At 45.8% G+C, this 27,105-nt stretch overlaps 1 protein-coding gene across 1 annotated transcript in view; it reads right to left on the minus strand.

The window, feature by feature from the left end:
• Nucleotides 1–391: 391 nt before the first annotated feature.
• Nucleotides 392–27,105, minus strand: part of AGBL4 (AGBL carboxypeptidase 4) — a 1,384,112-nt gene continuing 1,357,398 nt past the window's right edge. Inside the window, exons 12-13 of the mRNA XM_059898403.1 lie at nucleotides 6,606–6,702; nucleotides 392–512 (exon numbers count right to left, since the gene is read on the minus strand). Coding sequence (XP_059754386.1) covers nucleotides 392–512; nucleotides 6,606–6,702 — 218 coding nt within the window. The remainder of the gene's footprint in view (nucleotides 513–6,605; nucleotides 6,703–27,105) is intronic.

Consider the following 27,105-nt stretch of genomic DNA (forward strand, 5'->3'; position numbering starts at 1 on the left):
AAAACAACTGTAGCCTAATCTAAAAGGTAAACATCTGTAGTAACTGCACAACTTAGAACAGTAAAGGGGCTGGAAAGCACTGACCTGAGAAGGGATGTGTGGGTTTTCTCTTCCTGTGAGGGTCTCTATGTTGTGGAAAATAGCATCTGTACTCATCTGGTTTGAATCTTCTATTTTGTTCCTAAGCCTGAAGCTGAAGGCTCACAATTGATTTTCCACTGGTAAAAGGGAAAATCGATGATGAAATGTCTCATGTTTTCCCTTCCTTTTCACTAGCTTATACATTATCTCACAGCCATTATCTTGGAAACTAGAGAAGGGTGATTAATTTCATGCCCCAGCAGAAAATGCATGCTCCTGCCACCACAAGACCTCCCCGGACTCCACATCCTTAAAAAGAGTTTGAAGGGTCTTTGTGGTTCACTGAGCTCTTCTTGCCCCCTTTGCTGTTGGGGTGTTTGCTGGCTGGGCCCCGCAGGAGTGGGTGCTTGTAGGGAGGGGGTTTTTCTTTCCTGCAAAGGGGGAGATAACAGAAAGAGAGAAGAAAGACAGCACATGTACACGCTGTATTGCAGTCATTTGTGTGCATGTCTATCTCCTCCCACCGGACTGTGACCTCCTAGGAGCTGTGGCCTTGTCTTCCTCTTCTCTGCATCCCAGGAACCCAGCCCAGGGCCTGGTTCAAAGCAGGCAGCATGACTCAATGAATGACTGTTAGATGAATGGATGGATACGTTGTATCATTCTGGTTCTGGAGAAAACCTATCTGTCCTATAGTTACAAGTCTTCCACATTTCCAACTTGATTCTAACTCATTCTATCCATTTCACGATGGGATGGGCATGAACCCATAGATGAATTGCAGCTTGGCAGATCCAGGGACCTCATTCCCTTCATAACCATCATGGGCTCCAGAGTTCCCTTTATATTTCTCAGTATAGCCTAATTATGGCATTTCACGGTGGGTCTGTCTCCCCTACAATCTTGGGGGCTCTCTGAAGGCAGAGATGTGTCTAGTTCATCTCTGTATCCCAGCACCCAGCACCCAATGCAATACCTTTAACACTACTCTTCAGCAATTATTATTCACTGTCTGTTCTGCTCACACACTAGGCTATGAGCTTCTGATGGGCACGGACCCAGTTTATCCAGTTTGCATTTTTCCTCATATGGGGCCTTGTTTGTTTGTTATGTTGTTGAGTAATAAATTGATGTGCCATTCATTCAAGCATTGGATTAAGATTTATTTGCAGCGGAAAGATTAGCCAATCCAGAAAGAACTGAACTGAATTCCCAGGTCAGCTATATATGAGAGGTACGACCTTGAGCAAGTTATTTAACTTCTCTGAGTTTCATTTACAAAACGAGAATAAAATATTCCAATCTTGGACGGTGGTGTGAGGTTAAATGAGATAATATGAATAAACTCACCTAGCGTCTTCCTTTGCCTACTATAACTTACAAAGGCATGGTGCTAGGTGCTAGGTGCTAGGTGCTAGGTATGGTCCACTGTACTCTGGAGATGACAAAGGTGAGTCAGACATTGATGCTGTCCTCAGGCTGCTTACAGTTTAGTAGAGGAGACGGTTATACAAAATAATTACACAAAATAATAAATAATAAAGAACGACAATGCATGGAAGAAAATGGTAATGCCACAAATATGGGAAACTCTTGGGCTGTTTGATTTAGGATTCAAGATGTGACTCCTTATAACCCATGATGCTCTGACCCTGGAGTGCCATTTTCCTTCATTGCTGATGAGTCATGAATAAGGTAAAGACAGAACAGGTGGCAGCACACAAAAGGGACACCTTGCCCTAATGTAGCTCCTCCACCAGGAAGCCTCACTGTCTAAAATTCCACACTCATGAAGGACCTTGCTACATAGGAAGGCCATTTAGCATGGGTGAGATACATCTAGATCTTAGTACCCATCAACAGCCTGGAACATATGCTTGGAATGTTGTTTACAGGCGATGTTATCTTGAAGAAGTCCCTTTTTCCTCTAGCCTCTGTTTCTTCATTTCTAAAATAGTAGAGCCCATGTCCTTCCTGCATCATAGGCTCTGGTAAATGGGGTTGGGGAAGAGTTTTGCCAATTACAAGGTGCCATTCATATGTCACTGAGAGCGTGGGTCTTCACACCCAAAGGAAGCATGGGAAATAAGATGGGTTTGTTTCTTCGGGGGTGAAGCCCAGGTATGATCACAGGTGGGGCAGCCCCAGGCAGATGGTGTGCATGGGGAGAGGGTGTGTAGTGGCTGGGGAGGAGTGTGAACGTGCAGAATGACTCTGGGGCCATTACAGAGCCAAAGAGCCCTGCAGCTCAAGATGGGGGCACAGAGAGAGGCACTTGTAGGCAAGCATCTCACACCTGGGCCCCACAGAGCTGCTCCTTTTCCTATCGTGCCCTCCAGGCTCACCTCCTTTGGGAAGCTGACTCCCCAGAAAATAAGCCTCTCTCTTCCAGAGGCTTCTGCAGCACTCTGTGCCTAATCTCTTAGTACACCATTTTCTAGGGAGTTCTTTGCCCAGCTATTTATCTCACGGGACTGTGGGTTGGATGCATTTGATTTTTCTCTACAATTCCTGAGTGGTATGGAGTAGATGCTTGAAGGTTGTTTGATGAATTGAATGCATTTTTAGTCCCATCTTTATCACCTCTATTGCCCTAAACATCCTGGCCTGTCATTGCCCGAGAATGTGTCTTTTCAGGTTCAGCTCCCTGCCTTTCACACCCTTTCCCTCAACCTGGAATGCCCTCTCTCCTCTTTCTGTTTCATCCATTGGAATGCTACATGTCCTTTGAAACCAAGTTCAAGCCCCACTTCGTCCATGAAGCCTTCTTGGGCTACTCCTGCTGGCTGCCATATGTTTGCCAGATGGTGTGGGAGAGTAATTTCTGATTGGGTCTCACTTTTCACTATAACACGAAGGGGTTGAAGTAGATGATTCTTAGGGGTTTCTTCAGTTCTACCATTTTATAATTCATACATTTAGGGCTTATTTAGGACCTACTCTCAGCTAGGCTCTACACCTGGCACTAAGGATACAGGAGTGATAAAAATAATTCCTCAAGGAGCAGCCCATCTAGTGGAGGAGCCAGACATGCAAAGATGTTGTGACAATACGCTGTGGGACGTACCATGCACACGTGTGTGCAAAATGCAGTTCGGGATCCAGCAGGGAGGAAGGAGCTCTACCTCAGGTGGAGAGCAAGGACAAAAACACAAAGGTATGATATCTGGACTGGGCTTTGAAAGATAAGTTGGCATTTGTCATCTACAGACAGTAAGGGAGAATGTTCCAGAAAGAAGGAAAAGGATGAACATGGAGGTATGACTTGCTGACTGGGGTATAAAGTGGTAGAAAGCAGGTGGGGTGGAGAAGGTGCTCACAAGGGAAAAGTGTGTGCTAGGAGGCTGCATATGAAGTTTTAAATGTAGGCCAGGGCTTTGAACAGCCAGAAGAGGAACTGAAATGGGGAGCCATGGAAGGTTTTTTGAAAGAGGGCACAATCCGATAGGTGACTGAGCACGTTTATACATTGCTCAGCATTGTTTGTTATCTTTGCATGTGTACATGCTTTCTCCTCTGTGACTCTGAGCTCCTGATGGGCACAGGTTATCTAAGTTCCCCCAGCATCCAGTGCAGGGCCTGCCACATGGTGGGCTCCAGTGTGACGCAGAGCTGATGACTCCCACCCCCATGCCCCGCACGCATATCCAAACCCCAGCGTGGAGGCAGCCCACTGGCACTGAGCCTGAGGCCACCTCACACTTAGAGGCCCACCCTCCGTGCGCATGCTCTGTCTCCCCACAGAGGCTCACCCGGCCTGCTCATTTCCCCTGTCTCATTTGTATGCACCTCGATGGGGCATTTTGTGTCACTGTGGTCGAGGTAAGCATGGGGTCTCAGCTCTGGTCATCAACGCCACGTCCCTGAGCCTGCACGCTCAGGCCCACACCCTGGCCTCCCCAGGGCCCGTCCCCGAAGGGTGGCACAGCACCCAGGGATGCTGACAGGCTCCCACCAGCACACGGGTGGAAACTGACACAGTATAATTATCCATAGAGATGAGAGAAAACAAAGACTAATCTTGAGTCAAAACATATAATTTTCCTTTAAAACCAGAACTGCTCTTTCATGTATGTTATTTGATGCTTGGGTAGAAAATAATACAAAAATGGGGAAGTATTCAAGTCCCAGATCAGAGCCTTGTATCCTCCTGAGATTCATTTTTTCAAGAACTGCTGACCAATTGAGAGCTAAGTGATATTCATAGTTTGATGAGGCAGAGATGTGGGGATGGAGAGAGTTTTTACTTTGTTTTTCTTAGGCGAACGGTGGGCGCATTTACCACAAGTCCTCAAGGCTATGAACTTTGAGGAATGAGCTCTCCAGCTCTTCTCTAACGAGGGCTCCAAAGCTCAGGGAAATGAGGTCCCATGAGCAGGGCCCTGAACTCCCCTGCACGCTTTAGACCCAGTTTCAGGGTCCCGCCTCCCCCATCTCAAAGAACTCTTTACTAACTGATGCTGAGGACACCAGGCTGGGGATGGTGGGCCCTGGCTCTAGGCATGGCTGTGACCAACCCTGTCTGCTCCCTGGGCCTCAACACCCCATCTGCATGATGATGATCGCTACTCTCCCTGGGTGTCAGCACCGTTTTACTGACAGTGCAACATTCAAGAACAAAGCGGGAAAGGATCAGGATAATTTTATTCAGGCTGACAGAGGACTTGAAAGAGACAATCCCCAAATTAACTTGTAAATGAGACTCTAACAATTCTTTTGAGTTTTATAGAGCTTTACATTTTTAAGAACATAACCAATGACTTCTAAGGATGAATTGAGCACCATCCTCTAGAGGTGAGCTCTTCAACGTCGGGGTCACACCTTAATCATTTACTCGTTCAAGCACCCCCTCTGCCCAGAGACTTGGCATAAAGTGTTGTTTTTCCTGAGTGAGTGAATGAAGGGATGTACACATGCACGCATGCTCAGTATAGCCTAGGCACTGTGGGAGCACAGGGAAGAAACAGAGATGCTCCTTCTGAAGACTAATCCACCAGGATGGGGGTGAACAACCTGAGACAAAGTATGAGTCAGAGTACATTGCGATGCAGACTCCTTGTGGAGCTGGGACTCAAGAGGTGGGACTCCCGGCCTGATGGGACGTGGGTCCTGAGAGATCATCCAGCCCAACCAGAGAAGACCAGGGACTTGCCCCAGGCTGTGATGAGCTGTCTGGAAATCTGCGACTGCACCCCAGAAGCCAGAGGAGATGGAAACATTTATTGAGCACCTACTGGCTGCCAGGCAGTACATCACGCTTGTATCTAATTTTTAAAACCATCCTTATTACCCCCACTTTAGGTAGGAGGAGAAAGGTTTCATGAGGCCAGGAAACTTGCCTAACATCCCACAGCTAGCATGAGCTTGAGACAGAATTTGAACCCCCACTGAGGTGGAGCTTGGCTGGGCTTCAGTCCAGCTTTAGAATCATAAACGCCTAGGATCAAATTCTGCCTCTGCCAAAATATCCTTGACCTCAGGCGATTCTCGTCACTTTTCTGAGCTTCCTTTTCCTCATTTGTAATATGAGGAGTAAATTGTCTAGGAGGACTGAATAAGACCATATACAAAAAGTACTTTGCTCAATAAATAGTAGTGATCAACACTGTGTTTTGTTAATAACAGGTAGGGAGGAAGGTGCATCAGGGCAAAAGCCCTGAGACAGCCAAGCATTTGGGCAAGGTCATGGGCAAGGTCAGTGGGAAGACTGGTCTGGCAGGAGCAGTAAGTTGGATATCGTCATGTCCTTCAAGGAAGCTGGACCACTAGGAGAGTAGGAGATGAGGTCAAGAGGTAGGACGGGGCCAGCACATTCCAGATGCCGCCGGGTGTCACTGCCCAAATGCTCACTGGGCTCACTGCCAGCAGTCATGGGAACACCCAGCACTCTGGGCTCTGGTCCAGCCCTCAGGAAGGACACTCATCTCCTAACCTTCTTTCTTCACCAGCTCAAGAAATTGGTCCCAGTAGAGAACCTGAGGGGAAACTTCTCAGGGGTGTGTCTTCTCAGCCCTGAGCCTTTGCATCTTGACAGAAGGGGACTCTCATGTGCTCGGGGTACGTACGTGCCTGGCATTGTGCAGGGTGCAATAACACACATCTCTTAATAATCTTCTAAGTGAGCACCACTGTCCCCACTTTACAGATGAGGAAATTGAAGGAGCAGAGACTTTATGAGCCTAGACGACATAGGAGCTATCAGATGAAGTAGCATATGGAAACACCCAGACTAGCTTGGAGCAGTGACTGGACTCAGCCTCCCAGCAACTCCCATCCCTGTGGGTTCCCATGCTAGACCCAGAAATGTGACCAACCCCTCACTGTCTGACCCCATAATGATACTTCAACTCAGGAAATGTGCTGTTAAGCCCTTCTGCTCCATACACTCTCTGCGGCAGGGCCGATCATCTTTCCCGTGACACAGATGGGAAACCGAGGGACAGAGAGAGGCTAAGGGAAGCTGCCCCTGAACAAGAAGCCGGTTAAGCAGGACGCAGGCCCCCGCCGCTCTGCTCAGCACTTACCGCAGCCTTGGCATGGGGATTGCCACTTTCTCGACCATGGGGTTCAGCCGGTAATAATCCAGAAACGTTCTCGCCACGTTCCGCCCCAGCTTCATATCTGCAAGGGTGGGTGTTAAGGAGCAACTTTGGACTAGTAAGAAAAAGGATAACAGTAACAAAACAGTGTCACCACTCACTGTTCTAAGTGTTGTATGGACTGTCTTTTTTGATTTTCACGAAACCTTAAATATTATTGATAGATACTATTATTTTCCTCATTTTCCAGATGAGGAAACTGAGATGTGGAGAAGTCCAATAATTTGCCCAAGGTCACAGAACCGGGAAGGAGAGGAGCCAGGATATGGGTCTAGGTAGTCTTACCCCAAAGCCTGTGTTGAGACCTTTTAGAACCTACTTCATCCCTTTGGGAATCACTGGGCTTCCATGGTCTGCCTTCAGGTGGCTTGGGGTGGAGGCAGATAAGCAAGACCCAAGGGCAAGAGACCCTTTGTTGCATATAGACCAGGGCCTACTTGACTCTGGGGATTAGTCCTCTACCTTGGGAACCTTGGGAACAATGATAAAACCCTCTCACCCTAAACAGTATCCCCGTTCCACCTTGAAATCTACCAATTATGAATCCTTAGGGTAAGCGTTCGTGACCCGTTAAAGTACAAACTCCCTGGGGAGGGGAAAGGGGTCAATTCCATATTGACCATTCACATTTTAGTATAAATTAGCACAGCAATCATCTATTCAACAACATGGAGCATATGCTCTGTGCATTATCTATCATATCTCTGGGGCTTCACATGAGCTGTTTCCTCTCCCTGAAGTGTCTTCCCCTTCCCTTTGGCTAATTTTTAACTATCAATTCTCCAGTTAGGTGATGTCTCTTTAGTAAAGCCTCCCACAATACTCCTCTCCCAGGTCTATGATTGGTGCCCTTGCCCCCTACTTCCGTGGCTTCTGAACTGACTTCATTCAAAGCACTTATCTTTTATCTCATATCTCTCAGCTCTGAACGTCCAAGCCGTCACCAACTCTTACCCAAGGGACCTCCTATCTCTTCAGTTTCTCCAGGCCCCTGCTGTTCCCCTAGAAAAGGCCAGCACCATCTTTTCCTTGAATTGTGTCATCCTGTCCTAATGGCCTTCCTGCCATAAGAGTGCCTGCCTCTACTCCATTTTCTATAACGTTGCTGGTGGGGGTGGGGTGGGAGGGTAGTTATTCTAAAACGCAGATCTGACTACACCACCCAGCTGAGTAAAGCCCTTCAGTGGCTCCCAGTTGCCTTTAAAGTTCAAATTTTGGAACTTGATCTACCGGGTCCTTTGTAGTTAGGTCTCAGCTTTGTGCTTGTTGCCTCCCACCTTCCACCCCTCGACCTTCACACTCAAGTGATACTGAACTTCTTTTACCTCCAGACCTTTGTCCATTCCATTCCATCTTCCCAGACCACTCTCCCCTCTGCCCACAGGCCTTACAGGGCAGACTCCTTCTCAGCTTCCAGACACCTCAGTTTAGCTGCCACTTCACTGGGTACATCTCAGCCATCATTCTACCCAGGCTCATGGAGGTAGACTAGCATCTGTGGAAGAGTTGAGTGAGTTCTCACCACTCTCTTCAAGACGTCTCCAAGCTGGGGTTGGATGTGGCCCCAGACATGAACACCAGCATTTATGGAGTTCCTGGCACCACACTGGCACTTTGCTTACATATGCATTTTAAAAAACCCAAGGAGGAAGGCATTTTTATCTCCCTTTTGCTCTGAGAGGTTAAGAAACTTGTCCAAAGCTATATAACTGGAAATGGTAGAGTCAAGACTCCAATTTGGGAGTGTCTGACTCCAGAACTGTGAGCTTTCCACCACTCTGGGCTGTTTCCCAACTTGAAGGCACCTTTTCTGTCAAGGGCTGAGTCATCCCAGGCCAGTGCCTGGTGGGAGAAGGAGAAACGCCAGACGAGTTGTTTAAGACAGTGAGACATGCCGCAGGCTTGCTGTGCTCTGGGGCTGCCACCTGCTTTCTTCCTCTGGCTGTGACCGACCTTCTCTGTCCCCTCCTTTAAAAAGTTCACAAGCTGGTGTCAAGCATGGGCTCTCAGACCAGCAGACCCTGGAGGCAGTCTCGCCACCAGGGCCTGCAGAAGTGGCTGGCTGCTTCAACCTAGCCAGGCTCTAGCTGGCTTGGGGAGACCAAATCACCATTGCGTGTGTCAACAGTAAGAGCTACAGGGCTTCCCTGGTGGCACAGTGGTTAAGAGTCCACCTGCCAATGCAGGAGACATGGGTTCGAGCCCTGGTCCGGGAAGATCCCACATGCTGTGGAGCAACTAAGCCCGTGAGCTACAACTACTGAGCCTGCGCTCTAGAGTCCGTGAGCCACAACTACTGAAGCCCACGTGCCACAACTACTGAAGCCCACATACCACAACTACTGATCCCGTGCACCTAGAGCCCATGCTCTGCAACAAGAGAAGCCACCGCAATGAGAAGCCCATGTGCCACAACGAAGAGTAGCCCTCACTCACCACAACTAGAGAAAGCCCGCACGCAGCAACGAAGACCCAGCGCAGCCAAAAATAAACAAACAAACAAACAAACAAACAAAACAGTAAGAGCTACAGGGGCACAGAGTAAGGGAGAGGTTCCTGTGAACGGGGCTAAAAGACTGTAGTAGAAGTTTTGGAATCAAATGTACCTAATCCGAATCCGAATCCGAATCCTGGCTCGGCCACATGCTGTGTGGGGCAGATTGTACTTTCCAAAGATGTCTGCAACAATGTCTCCCATCTCACCTGTTATTCTATGATGTGACCCTGACACTCCCTCCACTGAGAGGTGGCGTCTGTATCCCCTCTCTCTGAAGCTGAGTGGGCTTTGTGACTCATTTGCCACCAAAGGAATGGCAGAAGTGACAGTGTGGGACTTCTGAGGAGAGGCCAGAAAAGCAGATATAACTTGCACCTTGCCTGCTCGAATGTTCCAGCTGGGGCCCTGAACTTCCAGGCAAGCTGTCTGACTGCCCTGAGGCCACCATGCTGTGAGGAAGCCCAAACTAGCCCGTGGAGGGGCTGCAGGGAGAGGCCCTGAGACTTCGTGGAGAGATTACTTTAGAGAGAGATTCCTGGCCAGCCCGCAGCAGCTCCTCCAGCACACCACCGCTCCAGCCACTGTCTCACTGCCACTGCATCAAAGATGCCAAGCTAAGAGTACTCAGGGGAGCCCTTCCCAAATTGCTGACCCACAGAAAACAAGAGAGGATAGCTGTGGTTTTAAACACTAAGTTTGGGGGAGACTCGTTACGCAGCAGAGGAGAACTGAAACACAGTGTGGCCTTGCAGAGGCTTTCCCATCTCCCTGAGCCCTCATTTCCTCACCTGTAAAATGTGAATAACAATGCCTGCCTCACAGGATTATGGTGGTGAGGTATGCAACTAACACGTGGGTGCTGACTAAGTAAGTGCATGAATGGGGCCAGAGGGAAGTCTGAACCCTTCCTCCTGACCTGCAGTGAACGCCAGACTCGCCAGACTGGAAGCAACCCTAGGAGATCTCCTTGGTAGTCAATACTCCTGGGCTCTACAAGGCAGAGGAGTTGGGCTGTTGCAGTAAAATGTCCCTCTGTGAGGTGCTGATCATTTTAGCAAGCTCTGTTTAAAAGACAGTGTTTTAAAGGTGGGAATTGTCAGGGACAACCGTCTTTCTCTTTCCAACAATATTACATATTTCCTAAGCCCTGAGAGCCTCACTCCAGATTATTTACTGCACTGGCCCTGCTGGAGTCAAGAAATGAGACGTGGGTGAGAGGAGTGAAGAGACTGACTGAACATTTTCAATTAAAACAAGCTGTCTTTGAACAAAGATTTAAGATCTAGGCAAGGAGAAAGCAATAGCTCTCTTGGCTGGAACCTTTTCCAATATACTGCAGAATTAAGAGACAAAAAAAATTGGGGTGAAAACTCCCAACTCTTCATTGCCAACAAAAACCTCAGAACGGCCTGTAAATTCAAAATGTCATCCTCCTCAGATTCTTCTGTAGCTCCCTGATGGGCTTCTCGCAGAGGGCAGGAACAGACAGCAGGTGGGATCTGGATCCTTGAATCAGAGAAGCAGGAGGGTTTCTCTGGGGTTGTCTGAAACTCAGACTGACTTGGTGACTTCTGCCCAGAGCTGTTTTAAAGTAAAGGGTGGGCGTCAATAGCTCCAGCACTTGGTGGGACCCTTTAACAGGTAGTGAGGGCTGGGATATTCTCATTCATTCATTCATTTGTTCATTCATTCTAACATTCTGGGGGCTCCTCCCATGTGTGTACTGCCATGAAGAAGGGCAGAGATTGAGGTTAAAGAAGAATTAGACAAATTCTGTTTACAGTCTAGAAGAGGAAACTAACATCTCCCAACTAACTATACTAGCAAACAGGCTGTTGCATTCTCACCTTTACAAAAGCAACTACCATTTTTTTTTCCAGCATACCCTGTGCACCGTACAGTGTACATATTTACTGTCGATAATCCCCACCACATCCCTGCAAGGTCAAAGCACAATTCTACACATATTTTACAGGAAACTGAAAACAGCAGAGTTTGCATAATTGACCCAGAGCCTTGTGTCTCGAAAGTGATAGAGGTGGCATATGAACCTGAGTGTCTTTTATTTATTTATTTTGACATCTTTGTTGGAGTACAATTGCTTTACAATGGTGTGTTAGTTTCTGCTTTAAAAAAAAGTGAATCAGCTATACATACACATATATCCCCATATCTCCTCCCTCTTGCGTCTCCCTCCCACCCTCCCTATCCCACCCCTCTAGGTGGTCACAAAGCACCGAGCTGATCTCCCTGTGCTATGTGGCTGCTTCCCACTAGCTATCTATTTTACATTAGGTAGTGTATATATGTCCATACCACTCTCTCACTTCGTCCCAGCTTACCCTTCCCCCTCCACATGTCCTCAAGTCCATTCTCTATGTCTGCATCTTTATTTCTGTCCTACCCCTAGGTTCTTCAGAACCAATTTCTTTTTTTTTTTTTTTTTTTTTTTTTGATTCCATATACATGTGTTGGCATACGGTACATGTTTTTCTCTTTCTGACTTACTTCACTCTGTATGACAGGCTCTAGGTCCATCCACCTCACTAGAAAAAACTCAATTTCGTTTCTTTTTATGGCTGAGTAATATTCCATTGTATATATATGCCACATCTTCTTTATCCATTCATCTGTCGATGGACACTTAGGTTGCTTCCATGTCCTGGCTATTGTAAATAGTGTTGCAATATTGTGGTACATGACTTTTTTGAATTATGTTTTTCTCAGGGTATACGCCCAGTGGTGGAATTGCTAGGTCATATGGTAGTTCTATTTTTAGTTTTTTAAGTAACCTCCATACTGTTCTCCATAGTGGCTGTATCAATTTACATTCCCACCAACAGTGCAAGAGGGTTCCCTTTTCTCCATACCCTCTCCAGCATTTACTGTTTGTAGATTTTTTGATGATGGCCATTCTGACCGGTGTGAGGTGATACCTCATTGTAGTTTTGATTTGCATTTCTCTAATGATTAGTGGTGTTGAGCATCCTTTCAGGTGTTTGTTGGTAATCTGTATATCTTCTTTGGAGAAATGTCTATTTAGGACTTCTGTCCAGTTATGGATTGGGTTGTTTGTTTTTTTGATATTGAGCCACATGAGCTGCGTGTAAATTTTGGAGATTAATCCTTTGTTAGTTGCTTCGTTTACAAATATTTTCTCCCACTCTGAGGGTTGTCTTTTTGTCTTGTTTATTTTTTCCTTTGCTGTGCAAAAGCTTTTAAGTTTCATTAGGTCCCATTTGTTTATTTTTGTTTTTATTTCCATTTTTCTAGGAGGTGGGTCAAAAAGGATCTTGCTGTGATTTATGTCATAGAATGTTCTGCCTATGATTTCCTCTAAGAGTTTTATAGTGTCTGGCCTTACATTTAGGTCTTTAATCCATATTGGGTTTATTTTTGTGTATGGTGTTAGGGAGTGTTCTAATTTCATTCTTTTACATGCAGCTGTCCAGTTTTCCCAGCACCACTTACCGCAGAGGCTGTCTTTTCTCCATTGTATATTCTTGCCTCCTTTATCAAAAATAAGCTGATCATATGTGCATGGGTTTATCTCTGTGCTTTCTATCCTGTTCCATTGATCTATATTTCTGTTTTTGTGCTGGTACCATACTGTCTTGATTACTGTAGCTTTGTAGTATAGTCTGAAGTCCAGGAGCCTGATTCCTCCAGCTCCGTTTTTCTTTCTCAAGATTGCTTTTGCTATTCGGGGTCTTTTGTGTTTACAAAGAAATTGTGAAAATTTTTTTTCTAGTACTGTGAAAAATGCCATTGGTAGTTTGATAGGGATTGCATTGACTCTGTAGATTGCTTTGGGGAGTAGAGTCATTTTCACAATGTTGATTCTTCCAATCCAAGAACATGGTATATCTCTCCATCTATTTGTATTGTCTTTAATTTCTTTCATCAGTGTCTTATAGTTTTCTGCATACAGGTCTTTTGTCTCCTTAGGTAGGTTTATTCCTGGGTATTTTATTCTTTTTGTTGCAATGGTAAATGGGAGTGTTTCCTTAATTTCTCTTTCAGATTTTTCATCATTAGTGTATAGGAATACAAGAGATTTCTGTGCATTAATTTTGTATCCTGCTACTTTTCCAAATTCATTGATTAGCTCTAGTTGTTTTTTGGTAGCATCTTTAGAATTCTCTATGTATAGTATCATGTCATGTGCAAAAGTGACAGCTTTAGTTCTTCTTTTCTGATTTGGATTCCTTTTATTTCTTTTTCTTCTCTGATTGCTGTGGCTAAAACTTCCAAAACTATGTTGAATACTAGTGGTGAGAGTGGACAACCTTGTCTTGTTCCTGATCTTAGAGGAAATGGTTTCAGTTTTTCACCATTGAGAATGATGTTGGCTGTGGGTTTGTCATATATGGCCTTTATTATGTTGAGGTAAGTTCCTTCTATGCCTACTTTCTGGAGGGTTTTTATCATAAATGGGTGTTGAATTTTGTCAAAAGATTTTTCTGCATCTATTGAGATGATCATATGGTTTTTATCATTCAGTTTTTTAATATGGTGTATCACACTGATTGATTTACGTATATTGAATAATCCTTGCATTCCTGGGACAAACCTCACTTGATCATGTTGTATGATCCTTTTAATGTGCTGTTGGATTCTGTTTGCTAGTATTTTGGTTAGGATTTTTGCACCTATGTTCGTCATTGGTATTGGCCTGTAGTTTTCTTTCTTTGTGGCATCTTTGTCTGGTTTTGGTATCAGGGTGATGGTGGCCTCGTAGAATGTGTTTGGGAGTGTTCCTCCCTCTGCTATATTTTGGAAGAGTTTGAGAAGAATAGGTGTTAGCTCTTCTCTAAATGTTTGCTAGAATTCGCCTGTGAAGCCATCTGGTCCTGGGCTTTTGTTTATTGGAAGATTTTTAATCACAGTTTCAATTTCAGTGCTTGTGACTGGTCTGTTTATATTTTCTATTTCTTCCTGGTTCAGTTGCAGAAGGTTGTGTTTTTTTAAGAATTCATCCATTTCTTGCAGGTTGTCCATTTTATTGGCATATAGTTGCTTGTAGTAATCTCTCATGATCCTTTGTATTTCTGCAGTGTCAGTTGTTACTTCTCCTTTTTCATTTCTAATTTTATTGATTTGCGTCTTCTCCCTTTTTTTCTTGATGAGTCTGGCTAATGGTTTATCAATTTTGTTTATCTTCTCAAAGAACCAGCTTTTAGTTTTATTGATCTTTGCTACTGTTTCCTTCATTTCTTTTTCATTTATTTGTGATGGGATTTTAATGATTTCTTTCCTTCTGCTAACTTTGGGGTTTTTTTGTTCTTTTTCCTCTAATTGCTTTCGGTGTAAAGTTAGGTTGTTTACTTGAGATGTTTCTTGTTTCTTGAGGTAGGATTGTATTGCTATAAACTTCCCTCTTAGAACTGCTTTTGCTGCATCCCATAGGTTTTGGGTTGTTGTGTTTTCATTGTCATTTGTTTCTAGGTATTTTTTGATTTCCTCTTTGATTTCTTCAGTAATCTCTTGGTTATTTAGTACTGTGTTGTTTAGCCTCCATGTGTTTGTATTTTTTACAGATTTTTTCCTGTAACTGATATCTAGTCTCATAGCGTTGTGATTGGAAAAGATACTTCATACGATTTCAATTTTCCTAAATTTACCAAGGCTTGATTTGTGAGCCAAGATATGATCTATCTTGGAGAATGTTCTATGAGCACTTGAGAAGAAAGTGTATTCTGTTGTTTTTGGATGACATGTCCTATAAATATTAAGTCCATCTTGTTTAATGTATCAGTTAAAGCTTGTGTTTCCTTATTTATATTCATTTTGGATGACCTATCCATTGGTGAAAGTGGGGTGTTGAAGTCCCCTACTATGATTGTGTAACTGTCGATTTCCCCTTTTATGGCTGTTAGCATTTGTCTTATATATTTAGGTGCTCCTATGTTGGGTGCATAAATATTTACAATTGTTGTATCATCTTGGATTGATCCCTTGATCATTATGTAGTGTCCTTCTTTGTCTCTTGTTATAGTCTTTATTTTAAAGTCTATTTTGTCTGCTATGAGAATTGCTACTCCTGCTTTTTTTTGATTTCCATTTGCATGGAATATTTTACTCCATCCCCTCACTTTCAGTCTGTATATGTCTCTAGGTCTGAAGTGGGTCTCTTGTAGACAGCATATATACCAGTCTTGTTTTTGTATCTATTCAGCCAGTCTATGTCTTTTGGTTGGAGCATTTAATCCATTTACATTTAAGGTAAATATTGATATGTATGTTCCTATTACCATTTTCTAAATTGTTTTGGGTTTGTTATTGTAGGTCTTTTCCTTCTCTTGTGTTTCCTGCCTAGAGTAGTTCCTTTAGTATTTGTTGTAAAGCTGGTTTGGTGGTGCTGAATTCTCTTAGCTTTTCCTTGTCTGCAAAGGTTTTAATTTCTCTGTCAAATCTGAATGAGTTCCTTGCTGGGTAGAGTAATCTTGCTTGTAGGTTTTTCCCTTTCATCACTTTAAATATGTCCTGCCACTCCCTTGTGGCTTGCAGAGTTTCTGTTGAAAGATCAGCTGTTAACCTTATGGGGATTCTCTTGTATGTTATTTGTTTTTCTTCCTTCCTGCTTTTAATATTTTTTCTTTGTATTTAATTTTTTGATAGTTTGATTAATATGTGTCTTGGCATGTTTCTCCTTGGATTTATCCTGTATGGGACTCTCTGTGCTTCCTGGACTTGATTGACTATTTCCTTTCCCATATTTGGGAAATTTTCAACTATAATCTCTTCAAATATTTTCTCAGTCCCTTTCTATTTCTCTTCTTTTTCTGGGACCCTTATAATTCGAATATTGGTGCGTTTCTTGTTGTCCCAGAGGTCTCTGAGACTGTCCTCAATTCTTTTCATTCTTTTTTCTCTATTCTGCTCTGCAGTAGTTATTTCCACTATTTTATGTTCCAGGTCACTTATCCATTCCTCTGCCTCAGTTATTCTGCTCTTGATTCCTTCTAGAGAATTTTTAATTTCATTTATTGTGTTGTTCATCATTGTTTGTTTGCTCTTTAGTTCTTCTAGGTCCTTTTTAAACTTTTCTTGTATTTTCTCCATTCTACTTCCAAGATTTTGGATCATCTTTACTATCATTACTCTGAATTCTTTTTCAGGTAGACTGTCTATTTCCTCTTCATTTGTTTGGTCTGGTGGGTTTTTGCCTTGCTCCTTTATCTGCTTCATATTTCTCTGTCTTCTCATTTTACTTAACTTACTGTGTTTGGAGTATCCTTTTCTCAGGCTGCAGGTTCATAGTTCCCATTGTTTTTGGTGTCTGCCCCCAGTGGCTAAGGTTGGTTCAGTGGGTTGTGTAGGCTTCCTGGTGGAGGGGACTGGTGCCTGTGTTCTGGTGGATGAGGCTGGATCTTGTGTTTCTGGTGGGCAGGACTGCATCCAGTGGCGTGTTTTAGGGTGTCTGTGACCTTATTATAATTTTAGGCAGCCTCTCTGCTAATGGGTGGGGTTGTGTTCCTGTGTCGCTAGTTGTTTGGCATGGGGTGTCCAGCACTGTAGCTTGCTGGTCGTTGAGTGGAGCTGGGTTTTTGTGCTGAGATGGAGATCTGTGGGAGAGCCATTTGATATTACGTGGAGCCAGGAGGTCTCTGGTGGACCAATGTCCTGAACTTGGCTCTCCCACCTCAGAGGCACAGACCTGACACCTGGTTGGAGCACCAAGACCCTGTCAGCCACACGGCTGAGGGTGAAGTGAGGGTCCTTATCTCGAAATTCTGTCTGGCCCTCCCAGGTTTCACAGCAGGGGTGGAGCAGGCCTCTGAGGTTACTCTCTTCTGGAGTTTTATTATTCTCAGTTCATATGGTAGGTATTTGGAGAAATCATGGTACTTAGTGAAAAGCAAGTTTGAGGGCATGCCAGGGACCTGTGCTCATTTGTTGTTGGGTGCTGCTTAATTACCGGAGAGTTCCTGTTGAGGATTTTTAGCCCTCTTTGAGTCCAGACCTGTCTGAAGCAAGGTCCTGGAGTAACACCGCACTGTGTACGGCAGGCAGGACATGGCGGCAGTCTTCACTCCCAGGGGGAAGGGCAACCTGAGTGTCTGTTAACATCATGCATTCTTTCTCCTCTCTTGAGCGTGATCATAAATTCAGACCCTAAATTCTGTGGACATTTTGGAGATTTAATTTCAAATGGAGGAATTGTGAAAGGCTTCATGGAAGTGGGTATATAGCCAAAATTTGACAGACAAAGACAAATATGAAAGAGGGAGGAAGAGAGAGATTAGCATCAGTAGAAGCGGGGAGTGGGCCTGGGGCCCGTGATCCTGGGCCAGAAACAAGACAGAGAAGGGCCCATGGACCAAGGGAGCTAAAGTGTAGAGGGGAAGGTGGGGCTGCAATGGTAGGCTGGCATCAGATTAGCGAAGGCTCTGGATGTCAAATTATGGAATTTAAACTTGTATTCTGTTGGCAATAAAAACCAGGGCCTATCTATGGTTGTATTTATCACCTGTTCACTCAATATATTTTATTGATCATCTAGTATGCTCAAGTTCTCTAGAAGGCGCAGGTATACTGTGGTTAAAAAAACAAAAACCAAAAACCAAAAACCAACCAACCAAACATAAAACAACCAAACAAGACAAGTATTTTTAAATCCAGAAGCAGAAACAGTAACAAAGTAATGCAAAAACCCTGAATAAATACATAACTACAATTTTAATAGTGGTAGGAAGAAAATGAACAGAGTCTGTACCTGAGGGCAATGGGGTACTGCCTTAGAGAGGGGGTGTGGGCAGGCCTCTGTGAACTGAGAGTGGGCAGTAGGTACAGAAGTATCTATGAAGAAGGAAACGTGTGTGGGGAGGGTCCTTGGGTGGGACAGACAGGCTGAAAGAGGGCTGGTGTGGAGAGATAGGCAAGGGTTAGATCACGTGGCACATTATTCTGGGTCACCTTCAGGACTCTGGATTTTCTAAGTGAATGGGAAGCATCTAAGTGAATGAAGAATTTTAAGCAGGAAAATGAGATGGTCTGATTTATAATTTTAAAAGGTCAGGTCTAAAAATAAGAAAGCAAGAGTGGAAGCAGGCGGGCCAGCCAGGAGAATACAGTGATGGTCCAGGGGAAAGATGGGGCCCTGGACCAGGATGGAGGCAGTAGAGATGGGAAGATATGTCCTGGGGGGAGGAACTGGCAGGATCTGCTGACAGGTGGGATGTGGGGCTTGAGAGAGAGGAAGGAAGGAAGGGTGACTCCGCATACTTAGCCCTGGTAGCTGGGTGAATGGGGGGCCGTGCTCTGGAATGCGGAAGACTGAGGGAGGAAAGGCTCAGGGGAGAGGTTAGGAGTTCAGCTTGAGTTCAAGATGCCTGTGAGATGTTGGGCACCCAGATCCTCAATCAGAAATAGGAAAATATCAATAGTGGAAATGGTTTCTGAACCACCACCTCTCTAGGATTATTCATGCCATAAATTTTTGCTCACTGTGTGGTCTGTTCCCTTCTACTCACTCTCCATCCCATTGTCCCTGGCTCTCAGAGGGCATCCAAGGTCCCTGGGAGAATGGCAGTGACTGCAGGACCCTCTGTTCTCTTATCTCAGGGCCTCAGGTCTGGTGCATTGAATGAGCCCATAAATGGGAATCAAGAGACCAATCTGGTTTCAATCGGTAACTTTCCATGTGATCTTGGCCATTTCCTTTCTCTGGGCTTAACTTCTCTGTGGGTAGCATGTATCGTCTCTCAAGTTCTTTGCAGCGTTAACATGGTATGTTCAAGCAAAGGCCTCAACACCATAAGCTTATGAAAAATCCCATCCCTGTTCTTTCATTCAACAAATATTTATCAAGAACCTACTCTGTGCCAAGTTATTTTAGGTGCTTAGCACAGTGAACAAAACTGACCAAGATCCCTGTCTTCATGAAGCTTACATTCTAGCTACTGGAGACAAACTGCTAATCTAGTACACTTGTACATTACTGAGATGCCAGAGAGTGATGTGTGCTATGAAGTAAAGGTAAGGAAAAGGGCAAGGGGAGTGCTGGGGGGCAGGCAGCAGATCGTAGCAGAAAGTAGAGTGGTCAGAGGAGTCCTCATTGATAAAGTGGGGCTTCAGCGGGCTTGGAGGATGCGGGGCAGCTGGGCAGCACCGAGCATGAGTGACCCTCCTCGTCTGAAGCAGGACCTCTGACCAGTCACTTCATAGCTGGTCTCCTGCTAAGTCCAGCCCAATCCCACCACTGGGGATAACGGTAAGCCTCCAGGGTGGGATTGAGGAACACCTCCTTCCTGGCGCGTGGCAGTTTCCTGACTGACTGAAGCTCCCCCTCACCTCCCAGAGCAAAGCCAGAGGGGACGCATCTCATACACATCCTCCCGCCTGGCCTGTGGCCTCCCTTCCCCGGCCTGCTCCTTCCCCAGGCCCTCATGTCTGAAGCCGGCTGCACACCTCTCACTCCCTGCAGCTCTTCCAGAACCACTGCTGAGTGCGCCTGGCCTCCCTGCCCTGCAGGGAGCTGAGGTCCAGCCCCGCTCAGCAGGTACCATATTTCGCTTCCTCTCTCCCCACAGATGCGTGCTGCAGGCAGGTCTAATTGCTCTCCCCGTATTTTTAAAGTCTTTATTGAATTTGTTACAATATTGCTTCTGTTTTCTGTTTTAGTTTTTTGGCCCCGAGGCATGTGGGATCATAGCTCCCTGACCAGGGATCGAACCTGTGCCCCCTGCATTGGAAGGCGAAGTCTTAACCACTGGACCTCCAGGGAAGTCCCGCTATCCCCATTTTGCAGAAGAAAAATCAGAAGGGACTTGTCCAATGAGGCTCACCAGATACTGGCGCACAGAGGAGTGAAGCCCATTCATTTGTTCGTTCATTCACTCATTCATCATTCATATAATCATTAGGTACCTTCTACGTGCCGGACACCGTTCTAGGACCTAGGACACAATGACAAGAAAAACAGACACAGTCCCTGTCCTCATGAAGGTCTTTCCTTGCCATCATCCTGCCTCCAAATATGAAGGTTTAACTCCTACCTGCTCCCTGCTGGGAAGCCCCCACCTAGAATTCTTTCTCTGCCCACACTCCTATTCACGGCAGCAAAAGATGATTATCATTAAAGGGGACTGATTAATTCTGCAGAGGAGTCGGCCAAGGAAAAGTGATTTCTCTTTGGTAAGGCTGACAGCACTGCTGGAATGTTGAGAGGCAACTGCCCAGGGGCCTCTAGGTAAAGGCAGAAGAACAGTGCGATGCCAAGGATCTTTTGTCTCTGCCTGCTTCACCCATCCTCCCATGGTGTCAGACAGGGGCATGACAGATGAATCTGTCTCCCGAGTGCCGTGCAGAGGCTGCAGATGTAATTGCAGAGTCTTCTCCAATCCCATGCAAGTCCTGAGGCACCCCCTGAGGTAAGGAGGCCATGAATGGGAGAGAAAGCCAGGGAGACACAGCAGGAGGGAGGAAGAGACAGGGAGAAACAGGCAGGGGCAGAGACCAACAGAGAGAGAGATGCAAGCAGACAGGAAGATACAGGGAGAAACGTGTCAGGATGGAGCAGAAAGATAAGGAGAGAAACTCATCAGGGGGGCCAAGAGAAACTCAAACTTGAAAACTGGAGAGAAAGGAGTGAGGGGCAGAGACAGAAACCTACGAAGTGGATGACAGAGAGAGAGAGAGAGAATCAGACTGAGAGAGAGACAGAGACAGAGACAGAGCGAGAGAGAGAGAGAGAGTCACTGAGAGAGGGAGAGGGAAAGGGAGAGAAACATGCAACTGTAGACAACAGGGAGGGTGACGGGGGAGGGAAAGGGAGAAAGGCAGAGGATGAGACAGAAAGAGACAAAAGGAAAAAAACAGGGAAACACAGGCATAAGAGGAGAGACAGTAAATGAGCTGAGCAAGACAAAAATAGAGGCAGAGACAGAGAGAGAGGCAGAGAAGGACAGAGAGAAGGAAGGGAGAGACAGACTGATGGGAAGGGACACCTCCTCTTTGATAAGTGAAGTACAACTCAAGAGGGTGGGTATTTTCTGAGAGGCTCACTTCAGAGAAGAGGCTGGAGATGAACACACAGGTATAAATGGTGGGGAGGTGTCCAAACCACTAAAGAATGCTGAAAGCTGCGGATAGCTATGAGGCTCTATATTCGTTTCCTATTGCCACTGAAACAAAGTACCACACACTTAGTGGCTTAAAACAACAGAAATTAAGTCTCTCATAGCTCCTGAGGCCAGAAGACTGAAATCCATTTCAATGGGCCAAAGTCAAGGCGTTAACAGGGTCACACGCTGTCTTGAGGCTCTAGGGGAGAAACCGTTTCTGGCCTCTCCCGGCTTCTGGTGGCTGCGGGCATTCCTTGGCTTGTGACCACATCACTCCAGTCTCTGCCTCTGTGGTCACATGTCCCTCTGCCGTCCTCTTATAAGGATACATGTGATTGCATTTAGGGCCCACCCAGATAATCCAGGATACTCTCGCACCTCAAGATCCCTAGAAATGACATCTACAGAGACCTTGTTTCTATATTAGGTAACATTTATATCTCTAGGTTCCAAGGACTGGGGTCCAGACATCTTCGGGGGTTACGGCATGTGCCCTGAGTTCATCTGCTTAGCTAAGAGCTGAGGGTGAAGACGCTGAGAGCGTCAGGGGTGGAGCTCTGGCTCCGTGCTGGGCGCTCTACCCACACCACCCGCCAGACCCTCAGTAGCACTCGGAGATGTCCAACACCTCCCGCACAAGCAGCAAGTGGATTTACCAGGATTTGGACCCAAATATGCCTAACTCCAGAGTCCTTTTTACTTGCATTATTCGCTGCCTCTCAAGGGCAGGAAATACCTGTAATGGACCATGTGCTGCTTATTTTACTTCTTATACACATCGGAACCCTGCCCCCTCCTCTTCTCCCACCACTAGCCCTTTAGTTCAGACCCTTATCTCTTACCTGAACTGTGCTTCAGCCTCCTAATTGGTCTTCTTGCCTTCAAGTTCTCCCCAGTTTTGCTGGGAGTCCCATTCTCACAGTTGCTAACCTTGTCACTTCCTGACTTACAACCCCAGGCTGATTCCCTGTCACCTACAGGGTAAGATCTAAACTCTGAAATCTGGCATTCCTGGCTATCTATAATCTGGTCTAAGCCTTCTCCCTTGACACTGTATCCTGTTGTACATTTAAATGTGGGCTTTAGAATCTGAAAAGCACGGCTTTTAATCTTGGTTGCTATACATTTAGCTGTGTGACCTTGGGCAAGCTGCTTACATTCTCTGAGCCTCAGTTTTCTCACCTCTGAAATGGACAATGCTACCTACCTCACAGTACAATTGTGCTGATTAGGAATTGTATATCCAAAGCACCCAGCACAATGTTGCTATGTAGTAGCTTTTAAAATTATCACTATTATTTATGAGCCTGTCATTGCCAACAAAGCATGAGTTCTTTAAGGACAAAGGTATGCCAGGTTCAAATTTGTTTCCAGAGTCATTGTACACATGTTAGGCCTATTAACAGAGGCAGGGAGAAGACAAACAAACAAGCCAAAAAACAAGGAAGGGAGAAAAAGAAGCGCAGAGAGACAGAGGGAGGGAGAGATAAAGAAATTATTTTTAAAGTTCTGTTTCCTGGATGTATAGGGATAAGACCCTGCAGGTCCTTCCATGCGGTGGGCCTCAGTTTCCTCTCCCATAAAATTGGCCGGAGGTGGACCCAGGTGACCTCTAGTCCTAAGGCTCACTGTGTCTCTGCTCTTCCCTAGGAGAAGGGCATCCCTGGAGCAGGGGATATCCTTCCCCGCCACTCAGGTGAGGGACAGCCTCAGGTGTGACGGTGGGGCCTGCCACTCTAACAGTGTATTTAGAAGAGAAATCAGGCTAGAGGCTGGCTGGGCCAGGACAGATGGAGATCTGACCTCAGGTATAGTGTGCTGAGTCTGGAAGGGATGAGAGAGGGGGATTTTTGGACTTAAAACAACATTAGGAAGGTTGATGTCATTCATTCATCATTTGTTACTCATTTATTCCCTCAAGAGACACTTACCAAGCACCTCCTATGTGTTGGGCCATGTAATAGTTTATAGAGAACACACGCTGAGTATATAAACAAAGACTGGTGGTCCTGCCTCAAGCTGCTGATAGCGCAGACGCTGTTGACATTTGGGGCTGGATGATCTGATCCTATGGTGTAGGGAACGGTCCTGCGCATTGTAGGATGTTTAGCAGCATTCCTGGTCTCTTTCTTTAGGTGCCAGCAGAATCCGCCACTCTTTGGGGATAACCAAAAATGTCTTCAGACATTGTCACACATTCCCTGCGGGGACGGTTCACCCCTGGGTGAGAACCACTGGTCTGGGGGTTACACCGGATCTGGTGGAGATGCAGCAGGTGAAACGAGAGAGGTGGGCGTGGGCAGGAGCTTGAGAAGTGGGCCAGAGCTTGACTGGGAGGCTGCCTCAGCAGCCCGACCTGGAAAAAGTACTCCCTGAATAGATCCTTGGAGACAGCGGGAGGGGAAAGGAAGCTGCCCTCACAGGCTGCCTTGCCGTCGTAGGATGGACGTCTAACGCCCCCTCCCAATCACTCTGGCAGGAACCGCGGCCCCCTCCATCTCTAGCACACCTCAGTCTCCGAGGACCTCTCCCTTCCTGACTTGCCCTGGACTGCTGTATTTATAGCCCCTCTGTCTATCTCGGGCCCCCTGCTCACTCAAGAGGGAAGTTAATAATCTCTCCCTCCAGCCCCCATGCTATCGCTTGCTTTGTGGCTCCCTCCCCTCCTCTTCCACTCCAGGCTCCAGCAATTCCCCAGCAGTACCTCCCTTTCCCACTGATGGTTGACCACAGCTCTGGCAACTGGCTCTCAGAATCGGCTGTGCCTGTGCAGCTGGGCCCTGCTCAGCTATTGTTGGGACTTGGAAGCGCTGCCGCCTAAGAGGAGGCCCTGCTTCTCTGAGAGATGCTCATAGATATTATCAGAAGCTTCAGCTGGTGTACAATAAAAACAAGATCAGGGGCTTCCCTGGTGGCGCAGTGGTTGAGAATCTGTCTGCCAATGCAGGGGACACGGGTTCAAGCCCTGGTCTGGGAAGATCCCACATGCCGCGGAGCAACTAGGCCCGTGAGCCACAACTACTGAGCCTGCACGTCTGGAGCCTGTGCTCCGCAACAAGAGAGGCCGCGATAGTGAGAGGCCCGCACACCGCGATGAAGAGTGGCCCCCGCTTGGCGCAACTGGAGAAAGCCCTCGCACAGAAACGAAGACCCAACACAGCCATAAATAAATAAATAAATAAATCAAAAAAAAAAAAAGCAACAGTCTTAAAAAAAAAAAAAAAAGACCAAAGACCAAAGTAAATATTTGTGCAGTGGCACCTTGGAGCAGGTTCCAAGCGTTAGGTTCCTCCTGGCTTTAACACCTTATGACTCTCTCACCCTTGTGCTATTTTCTTTTTAACTATTGTTTTGAACTTGAAACTCAGGGGATGGAATAAATATTTATGACTACCTCCTATCTTCCAGGCACTGTGCTAGTTTCATTTATTATGCACAAGCAAGGTAGATTTTATTATCCTCACGCTGCAGGTTAGAAAACTGAGGTTCAGAGATGTCACTTGTCTCACATGACTCAGCCAGCAACTGGTTAGGACTTAAGCTCAGGTCTGTCCAATTCCAAGCCCTATGGCTTTTTAAAATTATGCTATAATTTAAAAAATTATTTTAACTTTCTTTTTTTAATTTGTAAATTTATTTTATTTTAATTTTTATGTTATGTTGGAGTATAGTTGATTAACAATCTTGTCTTAGTTTCAGGGATGGACCTGGAGATTATCATACTAAGTGAAGTAAGTCAGAGAAAAACAGATATCATATGATAACGCTTATATGCGGAATCTAAAAAAAAAAAAATGATACAATTGAACTTATTTACAAAACAGAAACAGACTCACAGATTTAGAGAACGAACATATGGTTGCCAGGGGGGAAATGTTGGGGGGAGGGTAGTATAGGAGGTTGGGATTGACATATACACACTGCTATATTTTAAATAGATAACCAGTGAGGACCTACTGTATAGCACAGGGAACTGTGCTCAATATTCTGTAATAACCTAAATGGGAAAAGTATTTTAACTGTCTTAAAATGAATTCATTCATTTATTCAAAATTTATTATGTGCTATGTAAGGCTCTGGGCCAGTTGCTGTGGATTTGGGATGAGAAGTCAGTCCCTGCCCTTGAGCAGCCCTTGGAGAAGACTTGTAAATAAGAACTGCAGTGCAGGGCGCTGGCTACTCCAGCAGAAGGCGGGAGGGGAAGTGGGGCACAGACAGTAAGAATGAACACTGGAGGGGCCCTGGAAGACTTCTGAGACTTCTGAGTTGAACTGAGTGGGGGGCGGGGGCCAGTGGTTTTTGTTTTTGTTTTTGAGATGAGTCTTCATTGAACACTTTAGTTAACAAATAATTGAGAATCTATTACATAATGTGTACTTTTCTAGATACTGAGATACAACTGTACACGAAACAACAGGATCTCTATCCTCACGGAGCTCATATCACAGTGGGGAAAATAGGCAATAAACAAACAGGTGAAGAATAAGGTTGAAATCTGGGGCACCTGAAGGAAAAATAAGAGTTGGCCAGGTGAAAAGAGAAAGAGGACAGGGAAAGGCATTCCTGAACAAAGGCAGAGGCATGATGTGCGAGCAGTGTGAGGCCTGGCCATCCCTTCGAAGACTCTAAGACATTCGGCACAGCTGGAATGCCTCCTACGAGATGAAGAAGGAAGAAAGAAACACACAAAGACAGGTCATGAGTGCCTTGTGTGATGTAACGAGCGTGAGCTTTATCCTGCAGGAAATGAGGAGCCACGGCAGGGTCTTAAGGGAGGGAGAGAGTATGTCAGATGTGGCTTCGGGACGATCACTCCAGTGGCCCTGGTGGAGGATGGTTTGGAAGGGACCAAGACTAGAGACAGGGAGGACATTCTGATCCAGGGAGGCTAGTGAGGGCCTGAGGTCGGACACAACCATGGAGTAAGGAGGGAGGGATAGAATTAGCAATGTTTGTAAAGTAAAACTGACATGACTTGGGGATTGAATGTAGGGTGCTTACAGAGGTAGCTGAACTAGGAAAGGTATCGAGGCTAACGTACCAGGTTCTTGTCTTGAGGAACCGGGTGGAGGTGCCCCCATTGCTTCTGGATAGGACGTCTGAATGTGGCTTCTAGAAGCCAGGGAGCTTCGTGCTTTCTAGAGTGGCTTCCTCGGCACCGTTCTTACCTAATTTAATTTTGCTGCACAGTTGTGCCAGGCGACTCCTCTGATTCCTACAATGAAGCTCCATTGTAATGTCTGGTTTTTGTCATTTCCTGGTATCTACTGCTCCTTGGGGGACATCTTGGTTTCATGTCAGGCAAAGCTGAAGTGATCCCACTCACAGGATGGGTAACAAGTTAGGCTTAAAGTTCCCATGAGACTCACACATTTATCCAATCTTTAGGATGGAACGTATTTCCTCCGGAGCTTTTCTTTTCTGTTCTCATTCTCCCACACCTCTGCTGGGCCAGCTGGCCTGTCTGTCTGCCCGGCTGCCTCCCCGCCTCTGACAAACACTAACTGGGGTCTGCTCAGCGTCAGGGTATCAAACACGCCTGTTCCGTATCTCATTCAGTCCTGCTCTGTTTTAGTAACAATAAGACAACAAGTCATATGCTATCTCATGCTCTCATCCATCCCTCGGGCAACAGGATTTCTTAGACCAGTTCTGTGCCGTTCCATTCTCCCTCCGTGGCAGATCCCCTGCCTCATTGGCTCTAGGAACTCCTACTAATTCTTTAGCCCTCAGCTCAATTGCCACTTCCTCAAGAAAGCCTCCTGGCCGTGTCGGTGCCACCATCATATCCCCTCCTGGACCTCCTGGCACTCTTTCATGGTCCTTTCATGTTGGTAACTTTACATGCATATATGTGGGT

Source organism: Balaenoptera ricei, chromosome 1 (genome assembly GCF_028023285.1).
Source record: "Balaenoptera ricei isolate mBalRic1 chromosome 1, mBalRic1.hap2, whole genome shotgun sequence".
Taxonomy (NCBI): domain Eukaryota; kingdom Metazoa; phylum Chordata; class Mammalia; order Artiodactyla; family Balaenopteridae; genus Balaenoptera; species Balaenoptera ricei.